This window comes from Ambystoma mexicanum, chromosome 6p, assembly GCF_040938575.1.
Source record: "Ambystoma mexicanum isolate Mex_15411 chromosome 6p, UKY_AmexF1_1, whole genome shotgun sequence".
Classification (NCBI taxonomy): Eukaryota; Metazoa; Chordata; class Amphibia; order Caudata; family Ambystomatidae; genus Ambystoma; species Ambystoma mexicanum.
The window spans coordinates 403,234,996-403,249,150 of NC_090935.1; the positions used below are offsets into that span (position 1 = coordinate 403,234,996).

The following is a 14,155-nucleotide window of genomic DNA, read 5'->3' on the forward strand; positions in this document are numbered from 1 at the left end:
TGTAAGCAGCCCCCTCACCCCACCTCACAAACAGATCCCTGGTGGTCCCTGGTGGTCTAATGTTGGGTGCAGATCGTGAGTCTCCACTTTCCAACAACACCTCCCGTAATCTGACGGCACAATAGCCGTTCAGATAAAGGGGGGAGAAAAGTGGAAACTCACCTTTCATTTTCACTGTGGCAGCCCAAAATGGCTGCCGTATTGAAAATGACTTTCAGTTTTATGGCGGCGGGCATTAAGCACGCCGACGTGAAACTGAAAGAAATCCAAACACCGGGCTGTGTGGAGGAACCTCCCCCTCACATAACCCGGAGTTGGATTTAAGTTTTGTGCGATGCCTGCTTAGCACAAAACAGATTGCCAAAAAGTACGAGATATCGCGTTCTTGGCACTACAGAAGTAATGTCAAGAACGAGATACTGCATCCTTAGCAATTAAGAGGTTAAAGATCCAATTAGGAATTGGCTTGGAGGACCATGTATTGGTTTTTACAAATGCCACAGGTGCAAGGTATATCAATATGCCACCCCAAGATCAAGTTTTAAACATCATGTCATCAATTCGTATTATACCATTGAACAGAAAATAACCTGTGAGACAGAACATGTGGTCTATGTCCTATGCAGTGTCTGTAACAAGTGGTACGTGGGAAGTACCATTTGTAAACTTAAAATAAGTATGGGCCATCAAGCACAGAGACTTTACCTATCCTGTAGCCAAACATTTCCACAAATGTCATGGTGGTAAAATGGAAGGCTTTTCATTCTTTGGGGTTCAATATGTACTAAAACATCCGAGAGGTGGAGATAGAACCCTCAAGTTGAGACAATCTGAAAGAAGACTCATTGTCGATTTCAAAACAACAACTCCTAGGGGTTTGAACGTTGATGAGGAACTTTATACTTTTGTAGGGTACTGTATATGAGAGGGTCTTTTATCATTTTCGGTTTGTGACTATAAACAGTTTATATCTAGACTGCGTGCAGGACACCATCATGCCTGCTCATGGCGTAGCAACATCGTGGATTCCTCCTTAGCTTTGTTATTCTGTATTACTTGTTTAATACGCCCTTTAGTTTTTCATGGGTGGGACTTCCCACCATTTTTTCAGTTTTAGTTTTATTCTTCTGGTTTTTCTTGGCAAAAATCTTCTGCTTTTGACTGCATAGGTTTCTTTTGTAATATTCTTTAATATTTGATATAATTGATTCTTATACCCCCCAGCTCCCCATGTTTATCAGTTCAAGGTTTGGAATTGGGTGTTCAGGTGTTGGCATCGTGGTGAAAATACATTTTGCCTGTTACAATGATCAATTGAAGGAAGTTGTGGTGTTTTGGTGCAATAGTATGTATTTATTTTATATAGATGAATGTGCTCTATTAGGTATGCCTTTGGTGTTTTGGTAATGCAGGAGGTCTCTGTTTTGATAAACAAATAAGATTATGCACAAGTCACTTTAGAGTGGATATGTTTATATTGATCATGAGTCAGCTAGTTTTATTATAAAGTAGGTGTATATTACATACTTTGCCTTGCTTGGGGTATATTTTATATTTGGTACTTAAACTATTATGATCTTGTCTGTAAAAACGCGGTTTGTCTCCTGACAGTTTTTATTAATGCATTTTTGCAATTATTTTTTACTATTTATCAGTGAGCCTTGAGCCCAGACAGCTGCATTATGCTTCCATTGCTGAAAATTACAGGGTTTTTGCTTTTGTCTTGATGCACTCGCTACTTTATCTTTTAAAATCATGTTTCTACTTGCTTTGCACCAGTTATTTTAACTTAAGTGACAATGTGTACACTATGAAGGAGCTGTGTTATACTTACTATGCATTTGCCATTTTATCTTGTGAGATCATGTTTACCTTTATTATGCACTAGTCACTTTGATATTAATGACAATATGTACAATTTACACTATTAAAACACCTTATGATCATGTCACTTTTGACATGAATTGTTAACCGATGGTTGATTGTATTGCACGGGTCACTTTTTCGATTTTGCCTGTTTTAACAAATATGGACCTCAAGCACTGAGGCATTGTTTATTGATTTAGATCGTTTTTCAGCTGCTGTGTGTACTTTTTGACATGCACTTATCAGTTATAGTAAAGTCTGAACACATTTGGGATATTAATTATTTTTATGCAGCGTATTATTTCAGATAGTTATGTATGTTATCAGTTTGCACTTTGCATGTTCAAGTTTAGCAGATGGCCATGATATCTGCATTAAGCATCAAAGGCTTTCTGTATCAGGAAATACAGTCTAAGATGGCCGAAACGGTCACTAAACTGCTAAAAATAATAACAATGCTTGAAGTTGTATGGGACCCAATCATGTAATAGGGGTAATATGAATTCAAGCTCCTTGAATTGTTCTGTTGCACTGTAGCACACTGGTCCCGATTCATGGAATATTTGCCCGGTTCAAAGTGAATTTGCACTGCTGAAAAGTGACTTTGCATTGCTGAAACAAGCCCTGATTCATGTAACCGTCCAAAGTGGACTTTGCCCGAACTTTGCCTGGGTTTGGAGAAAAGCAGTTCTTGGATGGCTTATAACTTTGGTGCCAATTAATTGAACTGCATGTAATTTTGCAATTATATTCCTGACCTGATCCGAAATGAGTTTGCAAAGTTTGGTGGGATTCTGTCAAGAGGGGGCAAAATTAGAGGGGGGTCCCAAAATAATGTAAAGGCTTATACATGAGGTGCCATTTGACAAATATACACTTAATTTGGCAAACTGATAATGCATATAGATATAAATGTTTTTACGAAATTTGGTGGGATTTTGTCAAGAGTGGACAACATTAGAGGGGAGGGCCCAAATAATGTAAAGGCTTATAAATGAGGTGCCATTTGACGAATCAACACTTAATTTGGCAAACGATTAATAGATCTAGATATAAATGTTGTTGCAAACTTTGGTGGGATTCTGTCAAGAGGGAGCAAAATTAGAGGGGGGTCCCAAAATATTGTAAAGGCTTATAAATGTGGTGCCATTTGACAAATCTACACAAAGGTTTGCAAAAAGATTATAGACCTAGATATAAAGGTTTTCGCAAAGTCTGAACAGATTTTGTCAAGTGGGGGCTAGGTTATAGGACTATTGTATGTGCATACATTTGACACTTTTGAAAAAATTAAACGTGGATGGATTTCCAGCAAATCTGTGTAAGGAACATTGGCAAGGACCTGACAGCATGGTTTTGCAAATGTGCCCGTGTTTTATTTTTTGACAAGTGTCATAATGTAGGTACAAAAACTAGTGATATACCTTTGGTGAATGAGGTGTAGCCTATGGCGATGGGCAGTGACCAGATTGTCCGGGTCATGGAATAAGGTCATGATCCAGACAATCTGGCTACTGCCCATGACAATCTGGCTACTGCCCATGACCACAATGGACAACACATGGGGTTAAAGTGGCCATGTTCATGTGGGACTGGCTTTGTGGTAAAGTAATTCGAAATTGGTATAGGTTTGAAAGGGAAGTAACATTTGCTTGTGGTAATATGGTCATAGGGTTCTCTTTTCGCCTTCTGCAGGCTGTCATGTAAAGCGAAGAGGGGCCCTGCACGGAACCCCGCCTTTCCTTTCCATGGTGGTCCTCTTGAAAAAGCATTTTCCTTCCTACACCGGGATGCCAGAGGTGTCCTGGTATAGGAAGAAAAATCCTTTTTTTAGCACCCCGGGATCCTGCTTTGGGAACCGAGGGTGTAATGGCCTTCATCTCCCATTGCAGGAATGGAGAGATAATGGTCCAGAGACCTCGTTATCCACCCTTGCTTCGCTTGGGCTGATAACTTAGGCTGCCAAGCCAGTATCCACCGTTCCAGTCCCTGGATAAGCAAGCAATTTTTACGATCTGAAAACATTCTTCAGTGAGATGTCTGCATTCAATTCAAACATTTGGTCATTTTCAAATGGATCGGAAATGGTTAAAAAATGGAACTAATGTTTCAACATTTGGGCATTCCTGCCTCTTAATCCGAAGAACACGATTCTGTCATTGGTTTGCTCAAAGCTCACAGGAGATCACCTGCAGAACTGAATTTATGAATTATTGAGGATCCTGTGGTGGGATATCTGGCATAATTGCACACCTGCTTATACATGCCAGTCTGCCTCCCCCTTTAGTTAGACACTCTATCTCATCTACCTTGGCCAATGAACAACATACTCTGAACTTTCAACGATTCTCACTGATGCACCACAAAACTCAACACTCTCCTTTTCAATGTATTTATTGAGGCACATATTTATTTATTTGTAACAAAATTCATGTTGAGTTATTATACGTAAATGAAACAGAAACCAAACAGTTCAACTCTGTGTGTGATCTGTGACTGTCCCTAAGCACCCGTGTCAGGGGCTCAGACTTCAGGGAAATCAGAAAAGGACTGCAATTTCCTGAAAAGTGTCTCGGTAGGATAGCTCAGGGGCAACGTGCTCCATTGGAAGCAAGATGACGGAGCAACACAGGTTCGATCCCCGGGTCCGCGCTTAGAAGCCTCTGAGTATTAAGCACGTTACAAATAACCAATCAAATCAAAATGCCAGTTCAGGATATTTTAATGAAAACTATTTCCTACATAAATGAAAGCAATTCTCCACTATAACTCCATTCAGTCCGAATCTGAGGCGAAACGAGTTGTAGAATGAGACATCTGGAGAATCGCAGATTGAGTAAAAACGCTGTTCACAGTGGCCACCAATTGACTACCCATGGAAACATGCTGTAGGGTGTAGCTGGATCAGGATCATGCTCTAGGCTGTAGTTGGACACCCACCCACCGCAACCATGTCTGTTGCCCCAAAACTACAGTTCCTGCCTACAATATGAACTGTCTGGTTACATTGGCAAAATAAGGGTGTCACCTACCAGTATGAGTGTGGCTGATATACAGAATGTGTGTGCACAAGAACACACCATTACCAGGTATATAAATGTTGCAACAAAGGGAGATTGGCAATGCGTACATAGAAAATGTCAAATCTTGGTTAAGATTTCTTTACATGGGTACTCTATATTTTACCTATTACAGTAGAAGGAAAGTATAGGATACTAGTATTGCCAGGACAGGCATGCCATACTTTGTGTTATAATACCATGAGGGAAATACATCACAGCAAGAACTCCGAGCTCTGAGAGAACACAGACACTGACCAACCATGCACAACATGGCTGCTTCCTAGGACTTGCGAAAAGTAAGCACGAGCATGGTAGAGTGAGATGACCACAGCTGAGATGGAGAATTGTTGCAGTGTAATTTGAATATTATCTTGGGTTTAATATAGTGCAATGAAACGTGGAAGCACGCGCGCTTACTGAGGTAAACATAGGAAGCAAGGAGGAAAGCGCTACAATAAGTGGCATGGGGTGTTCCGACATAGGGGACAGTTGTGATGTGGGAATACAGGGAGCCTAAGTGGCATCTAGGTATTGACTGAAGGTTTTGAGGTCCTTCCTGTAGTGCCAGAACATTTGTGGCGAGTTGGAGTTTCAGCAGACAGGGACATGGCAAGAGAATGCCTGTTTGCTGCTTATTTTATTGCATGCCAATTTCGTCTTGATGCTAGGGATGGCCTGGCTCCTGGAGGAGCGTAACCCACCTGAGACAAGAGTTTTGCATCTTGGTAGTAATGCAGACTTTCTCTCAGGAATGAGAAGCCAGTGCATCTCCCATAAAGTGTAAGAAATATGTTGAATTTCTTGTTTCCTGTTATGAGTCCTTGCATGGCGTTTTGGGCAGCCCTAATTGGGGCCAGATTCATTTTTAGAATGCCAGTGAGGAGGACGTTTACCATATTGGGGTTGGAGATTAGCAGGCCATGCATTGTCATTCTGAAGTCCCTGGTTTTATCATCCGGTGGAGTGTTAGATGGTGCTATGTGGCTTGGGCCTTTGTGTTGATATACTATTGGAATGAGAGGGTGACGTCTAAAGTGAACATGAGTGACATGGCAGTCAGGCATGGTGTGAAACCGTTAAAGAGCAAGCCATTAAACCACCCTTGAATAGTCTCTGGGTTAGATGGGTGACCAAATGGGACCTAGTACGACTTTGTGGGATTGAGTTTCAGATATGTGCTTGTCATCCAGGTCTAGGTGAAGGCGTGACAATTCCAGAGGCATGAGATGCCCTTGGGACCACTCACTGTAGGTATATTTGGGATTGTCCATGTATTGTATTCATCCATGTATTAGAGGAGTGAGATGTCAGGGTGATTTTGGAGTGACTCCATTTATAGATTTAAGACTGTCGCAAAAGTATTGAGCCTGGTTGGACTAGGTTGCAGTCTGATCTTAACCTGCCCATTTGGATGTCTCCTGTCTGAGAGGATAGCTCAGGGGCAACATGTTTGTCTTAGAAGCAAGACAACACATAAAAAAACTGGTTTGAATCCTGGGCTTGTTCTTAGAAACTGGCCCCCATTATTAAGCGTGTCATAAAAGAACAATTATAATTGTAATAACTGATACTTGTCAGAGAGGCAAGCTTGAGAAGTACATTCTGTTTGCGAGTATGTGACTCAATATGAGGTGATTGACCGTGTTGAATGCGGATGAGCTATCAAGGAGGTCCATGATGCATGAGTCACCTGTGTCCATGATTTGACAAGTGTTACCTATGAACTGGATGGTGCTTGTTTCAGTGATATCTTTTGGTCTGAACCCAGATTGGTAATCATGAGGCAGGCCCTGTTGGTTAGTCCAATTGTTTGTTTGTTTGTTTGTTTATTGATTTATATAGCGCACCGAACCCGAGGGTATCTGGGCGCATTGTGAGGAATTGCCATCTGCTGAGGGTGTGAAAGCACCAATTTCTTTGATTTGTATTAAATAATAAAATGTTGCAGGCAATTCTGTCTCAGAAATGGTGTTCTAATAATAAAAAACACTTTCCTAAGGCACAATGCGAAAAGCATAGTGTACATATGTGCAGTGCTGCATCTGCTCACCAGTCGCACATGGCAGGTCCAAAGGTCACATCTGCCCTTTTTGATAACTGGTGGATACAATGTCAATGCAGTCAGAGGCTGCATTTAACTTCTGGACCTATGATCAACAACATTATAATTATGACCTTATCCATTTGATAGCAGGATCATACCTGGTTTTAGTATGGTGACTGACAGTGCACACAATTATTACAGCCACATCAAATTGTTATCATGCAAGTGTCAAGCATGTGTGCATGTGTGCTCATGCCAGCTATGGAAAGGCTTTGTGGATTCATGGCTAACCTGCCGGTCTCTGCTCCAGCAAGTGAGGCAAAAGGCAGGAATGCTTTCTCTTTTGATCCTCTGGGAGGATGGGTAACACTTCCCGTCGAGCACAGGGACACTCACAAGGAAAGCTTACCTATATTAAAGGCCAGCATCACACCAGGGCGTTGCATACCAAAGTGCATTTGAAGCTGCAGACTTGGGAATAGGGGGACGGTTGGAGTAGCCAGAAAGCACAGAGAAGGGTTTTACCATCTTGTTCTTCTGTAGGGCTCTGTTTCCTTTATGTTTCCTACACTGCTTGCAGGACTGAACACTCTGGGTATGATGCCAGGAGGTAACAGTCACTTGTTACAGTGACAGGGATTGTACTCCTTACAGCAGACTTACTTTTTCACCCATCACATATGCCCTTTTACCTCTGTATGGGAAGGGTCTCCCACATCTTCCTTGATTCATCTTAGACTTTTGAGAAGAAGAGATTAATTATTTGGACCTTTATTGAGAGTGCAGTCCATTGTCAAAGTATTTCCATTGTGAGGTGAGGATAGGGTGCTTCCAAGCCCTCTGTCCATGCAGAGCTGGTAAGCCTCATCGTTCTGCACTGCTCAAATACGGCATCAAATGGCACAGAGCGTCAATCCCACAACCTGACTGGATGCTGATTTGTGACCTGGATCAATGCAACTTGCTACATTCAAACCAACTATGACCCACAGCCAGAAAGATGTTTCAATATTATCAAGCTATCCAAGAACAGAACAATGCACTTTTGAGAGGCTCATACCCCCATGGTTCATGATTGGGCCCATAGTGATTGCTAAACCACCTATTTGCACCTTTTTCTTCCAAGACATATCCTTTGAAGTGACATTTTTGCAATGTATTACTATTCATCCCTCCTATAGGTCCCCAAAATGCTCTCACCTCTATCATCTGCGTCCATATATCTTCTCTACACAGCAGTTGGTTTTTGTTAGTGTTTTTATAGTTAGTTAATTGTATATTGGTGTGTTTAATTGAAGTATTGATATTTTTATAGAACCTATAATAATATAATTGTACATTTCCTTTTTTGGATGCTCTGTACTAATGTTGTTTGTGTTGTTGCCGTCACAACAGTCACACCCCTCTTAAACGTATAGCCTTCCCTCGGGCCACGTTACCACAAAATGCAAAGGAGGTATATCTCTGGACTGTGTTTCACTTTTATGATTCATGTCACTGTTGGTTTGCTGTAGTTGCAGGGTGACCAGGCAGTTTAGCCACTACCCATCCTTGTACTCCTGCAGCTCAGCAGACATTTTGTTACACTCATTATGGAGTTGTTTGGCAACTCCCTTCTCAAACTCTTCGCAAATGAATGAGAGGCTAGTGATCGGCCACTAGCTCAGTAGTTTGCAAGGTTGTCTTGGTCCAGGTTTTTTTTTTGTCAGGAGAGGGGGGATTAGTCCTGTTTTTAGGGTGCTTGTGAAGATTTCATGTGTGAGTGTGGCGTTTACTATTTTTGAGAAGGGGTGGGCGAGGCCCCCTTGATATGCCTTAGACTGGCAGCATTGAAGGAATCATGTATGTATATTCTTGGTTTAAGTGATCCAAAGGTATCAGCAAGATCCTTGGGGGTGATGGGAGTGGATGGAGTCCAGGGTTGTTTTATGCACTGTGGTATCAAGAGTGGGGGAGACCGATTTTGCATTATCAATCTGTTGTCGAATGTAATCTATCTTGTTGGTGAAAATATTGTTCCTAGGATTGAATTTTCTGGTAGGGAATACTGGGTCAGGCAGTGGGTTTGAGCAGCATTTGACTACCATGAAGAGAGATGTGCTCCTGTTGACAGCCACTGAGAAAGTTGATAAGTAGATAAGTAATAAGAAGTTCTAGCTTTGATGAAGAGAGAACGGTATGTACTGCATGATGCCTTGTGAATGTGGAAGTCTACCTTGTTCTACCTTGTTCTGCATTTTGGTGCACTTATTATTGGTTAGTGCTTCTGTTCTGTGTACCAGTATACAGAGGGCTTGCCTCTGATGCAACATAGTTTCTGCACAGTTTCAAGGAAGCATGTGCAGAAACCAGCTCCAATACGGTTTGTTGAGATTGTATAAGATAGCAATGATTTTGGGAGTGTTGGGGAGGGTTAGAGATGTTAGTTTGTATGCTAATGCATAAACGCAGTCCTTAAACCTCTTACTCAAGGACATTGGTGGTTGTTTTTGGAAGACTTCATCCCTTTTAGCACCTTAATATCTGTTCTCTTACTTTATGTATATGTTTTATTTTGTATTCAGCCAATTAGTTGCAAACAGTAACACACATTTCAATCAGTACTTTGCCCACACGTGTTGGAAAACCTTCCATTGGCTTGGTTGCAGCCTACCACTGATAATTACACAAGTCCAATTCTGTATAACAATCTTCCATTGGATCTATTTTGGCTTGCCACCACTAATCTCAACACACATGCCCTAGCAGCCTGGGCTCTCATGTGTCTACCATATTCCTTATGGGAGATGCATTTCTAAATAAATGAAATGTTAGAAATATAAAAAAAAATAAGCTGGATGTTTCAATTGTAGCAATTAAAAGGTGTGGTAATTAATTTGGGCACTTTGATGCCTGAACGGACTGGAGTACCTCAAGTTACCCCACATAGAGGCTGCAGCAGGTCAGGTCGACTAACAAAGGTGTGAGGGTCATGAACGTCCAGAGACCCCTGGCATTACCGTGTCCAGATGCCGCTATTCTGTGATATGCCTTTCTTTGCTTCTAGTATTAGTCATGTGTCACTTTATTTAAGAAAGAAAATGGTACTTTGTACAACTAATAAGATTAATATTTGTATTTCATTACTGGATCTCAGCTAATTACATTATAGGCCATTAAAAAGGCATTAAAGAAGAGACACTGCTTCCAGACTTCTTTTATAAGTCAAGTGGTTAAACTTCAACACTACCAACATATTGACCGTGAAACCTATGCAAGTGTAAGTAACAACATGGTGTATCAACAAAGGTCACCATTAATACATACCATCTTGGAGATGGTATTCAGTTTCTACTCTGCAGGCCAGTAGATAATAATCTGACCTGTTGGTTGTGGCTCAAAACTAGACATAATCTTGGTCATGAGTTGTGTGAAATGAGTCTAGCACTACAACTTGGAGAGAGTTGAGGGGTCAAGTTGAGAGATCGTCTTTAGGTCAATGAGCAATAGAGAAAAAAGTTATAAACGTATCAGAGGCTGCTCACTGAGACAAAGGGTCTTGTACTGCAGGGTGCATCGCATATTGGCAAATGTTGATGGTATTAACCCCTTATATCGCATGCAATCACTCGAAGCCCACTTCAGCCATTTTTATAACGTATTTAGCACATTTCATGAAAACAATAGATGGGTGGTTGGGTTGGGTTATTAATTAAGGTGGGGGAAATTTGGGGGTTGCATTTATTTTCAATGAAATGTGTAAATATTGGAGAAGAAAATTATTCGATGTTGTTGGCCTCGCAGTGATTTTTTTCGATGTAATCAAGTAGATCCATTTTGATGCCAAGAAATGTACATCTACGTAAACAGCATTTTTACTTTTCACAAAGTAACTTGAGATACACCGTATCTAATTTACCTGTCCATGAATATTGAAAAGTGACAGTCTTGTTCCTGCTTATTCTCCCCTTGGCAGGCCTTTCCACCATTCAAAGGTGAGGGATTGTTACACTCCCGTGTTCTTTTCCTCTTAAAGGAAGCGTCACAGGGGCTCCATGCAGACCAGCAACTCCAGTACCCATCAACTGCAACTTTAGGTAAAGAAATATATTAGTGACTACTACTGGGTAACCAGCCAATTTGATTCACTGATCCTCTCACCTGCTTTAATTCACCAGATTATTTAGCAATTGATACATAAATTACTGATTTTACAAGGTGACTGTTCCATTTCATTACCAAAATTATAAAATAACTGTGTTAATACTTAATGTACCAGATGGGGCCATTTCAAGCAACACCATTCATAAAACATGTCTGGTTCCATGTAATAATGTCCCTGCAAAAATGTCGCCTGGCAAAACATTTGCTGAAACATGGCAGTTTTTTGCAGGGACCTTATTATATTAAACATGCAGGGGACACCCCTAGAACCACCAAAACCTTTTTTAAAGGGAGTGGGGGACACCCCACAACCTCAGCTCCCCTTGACCCTATATATATGGTCACCTTTTTTAATGTTGCCACAACCTTCTCCCGGCCACATTATTTATGGCGACCATATGTATGGAGATAATATTCCCTGACACCACATGTCTGCCATCTGGTGAGGTGTTTCAAGCAACTAAAAATATCTACAATTAGAATAATTAAGGCAGTGATTTAATATTGCATTCTATGTCAGGAAGAATCTAGACTTAACTTCTATGTTAATGGTGTGGACGATGACGGTTTATCTCACTTGGGAGGGGTGATTTGAGATATATTACTAAAATGGGGGTGAGATATGGCTCAGACAGTCTGCAAAAATGCACCTTTCTGTCCTACAAGGCATCCCAGTATTTAAGGCTAAACTGTTTGGGTGACGTTGTGGTGTATCTAACAGTGTAAAATGTTCCACAACTAAACTCTCCACCTCGGGCAGACTTCTGACTATGCCCAGCATGAATGTGCCCCTCCTAGAGCCCAGCAGCAATGACAGAAGAATACCACTGAATATAATATGTCTTTCTTATGGCCCTCACATGATATATAACACTATACATTTGTTTTAATGTCCAACCTATACCTTTTAATGATCTACCTTACACCGTTTTCTTTCTACAATACCACTGGATCCCTTCATGTATTCAATGATATATCCTCAATACTTTCTATCATATTGTAGTTCATAAATGGAGGCAAAGCATTCATTCATCCCATAACAGACAACTATTGATTTTCCATTCCCTGACCTGCCTCAAATTAGGCTTTGAACTTTTCTAATTTCTACTTGTATGTGTGTATGTATAAAGATGTATTTAAATGCAAAAACCTAGCTCCAAAGTAAGGCAAGGGTGTACATAACATACTTTGGGGCGAGTAGCAGGGAGTTGGTCAGAGAATCTCAGTTGTCTCATTTGCTCATTCAAGCAATTCACACTTCTTCACCTATGGGTCTCACTCCTTCTTGCCTTTCAATTCTAATTGTTAAGTCTTACTTTTTTTAAAACAACTTTATTTTCAAACACTACAATCAAGAGGAACCACACCCTCCCCCACTAGCACCATGAGAAATACTGTAAGCATAACAAGGAAAACAGAACAGTGTCACACCACACATAATGTCTGAGACATACACATAAAATCCTACCCCACTCCTTGCTGGTAATCCCTAGCCGCTACCAAGGCCAGAAGTGGAATTGAGAAGCAAAATCTGGACTGTGGACTATGTCAATTAAAGTGTGTGGAACGCCATCTGGCAAGAGTGCAAAGCCCTGGCTTTTTCGATTTTTATTGAATAAGAAAATGATGCAGGTTGTTCCATCTCAGAAAGTGAAATCTGCTGACCAGATCCCCTTTCACCAGTTCATGCCAAAAGCATAGTATGTGCCTGTTGTCTGCTTCATCAGTATCCTCAGTCACAACACCTGCTGTACCCATGGCACCAAGCTGGTTCCGAGGTAATCGATGCCCATGTGACAGCAACATTGACAGAAAAGTCTCTGCCACGCAGGGGTGGCATTTAAGTTATGCACCCCTGTACCCAAAAAATGATGATCATAAGTAACCCATGATGGTGGCAGAATAATCTCTAAAATAAAGCTATGCCTGAGTTTAGGCATTATGCATAACACTACTTATGATCACCGCCACCACATTACAAATGATATAGCAAATTTGTCAGCTCTTGTGAGTCAGCTGTGTATTCTGGTCAGCCGAGTGTAGCCCACCAAATAGCAGAACAGGAACCTGAAGGGCAGGGCATCCTCATTGATCTCTTTTTCAGGGCAGGTAACACCTTTCGCCCAAGACACCCACACAGCAGGCAGTTGTGCTGAGCCCGAGCATCAAGGGAGCACACCCATTCAAAAGGAGTAGCCACACACTAGGGTGCTGCATCTTTAAAGGCCTTTGTTCTCAGTGGGAAGCGAAGGGGGCAGGATTATGATAGGCAAGAAGGCTCTGGTCAATGGAAGGAGACTTCCACCATTTTGATTCTCACTGTCCCTCTCTCTCTTTACTGTCAGTTCCAATTCCCCTAGAGCACAGCACTAGGTGTGAAATCAGAAGGACAAAATCCACTGCATTCAAGAGCAGGGATTGGACCACTAGAGCATGCTAGTCCAATCACCTGAGGACTTTGGCATTTGCAAGAAGGGATCTCCCACCCTTTCTTACGATTTGCCCAGTTCCTCTCAGATCCTTTAAGGCTGTAAATTTGTTCTGAAGATCTCATTGGACTTCCTTTGCGAAAGTTGCACTTTCCAAAGCCCACAGCCTGATGTGAAGAAGGTATCACCCAAGACAGAAGAAATATCTATTCCCTACCCACTCTCAGGGCACATCAGGAGTGACCTCTACTGTGAATCAGGACATACAAATGCACACCAAAATCTCCTGAGCTGGGAGAGAAGATCTAGAATGGAACCATCCTATCCTTCAGTCTCCCTAAGTGGGCCTCACAGAAACCCGAGTTTCAGACCAGCCAAAGCTCCCTGTTCTACCACACCATACCAGTCGCTCCATGTTCATCTCACCTGGAACAAGAGGGAAGTCGCTGGCGCTGGTTGGTGACCTTCTCCACCATTTTGACCACTGCTTGCACTTTCAACCTGCTCGACACTGCATCAGGTCCTAGCTAAAGCTCATCATCTGCTAGGCCCGAAGCAAGTGCTCAACACCAGGACCTGAACCAAATCCCAGGTGAGTCACATGCCGTTTC

The 14,155-nt window shown here is 41.7% G+C and overlaps 1 protein-coding gene across 1 annotated transcript in view; it reads right to left on the bottom strand.

The window, feature by feature from the left end:
• LOC138511484 (complement component C6-like) overlaps positions 1–14,155 on the bottom strand; it is a 913,779-nt gene that overhangs the window by 193,108 nt on the left and 706,516 nt on the right. The window contains exon 12 of the mRNA XM_069627199.1: positions 10,871–11,042. Within this exon, the coding sequence (XP_069483300.1) occupies positions 10,871–11,042 (172 nt within the window). The remainder of the gene's footprint in view (positions 1–10,870; positions 11,043–14,155) is intronic.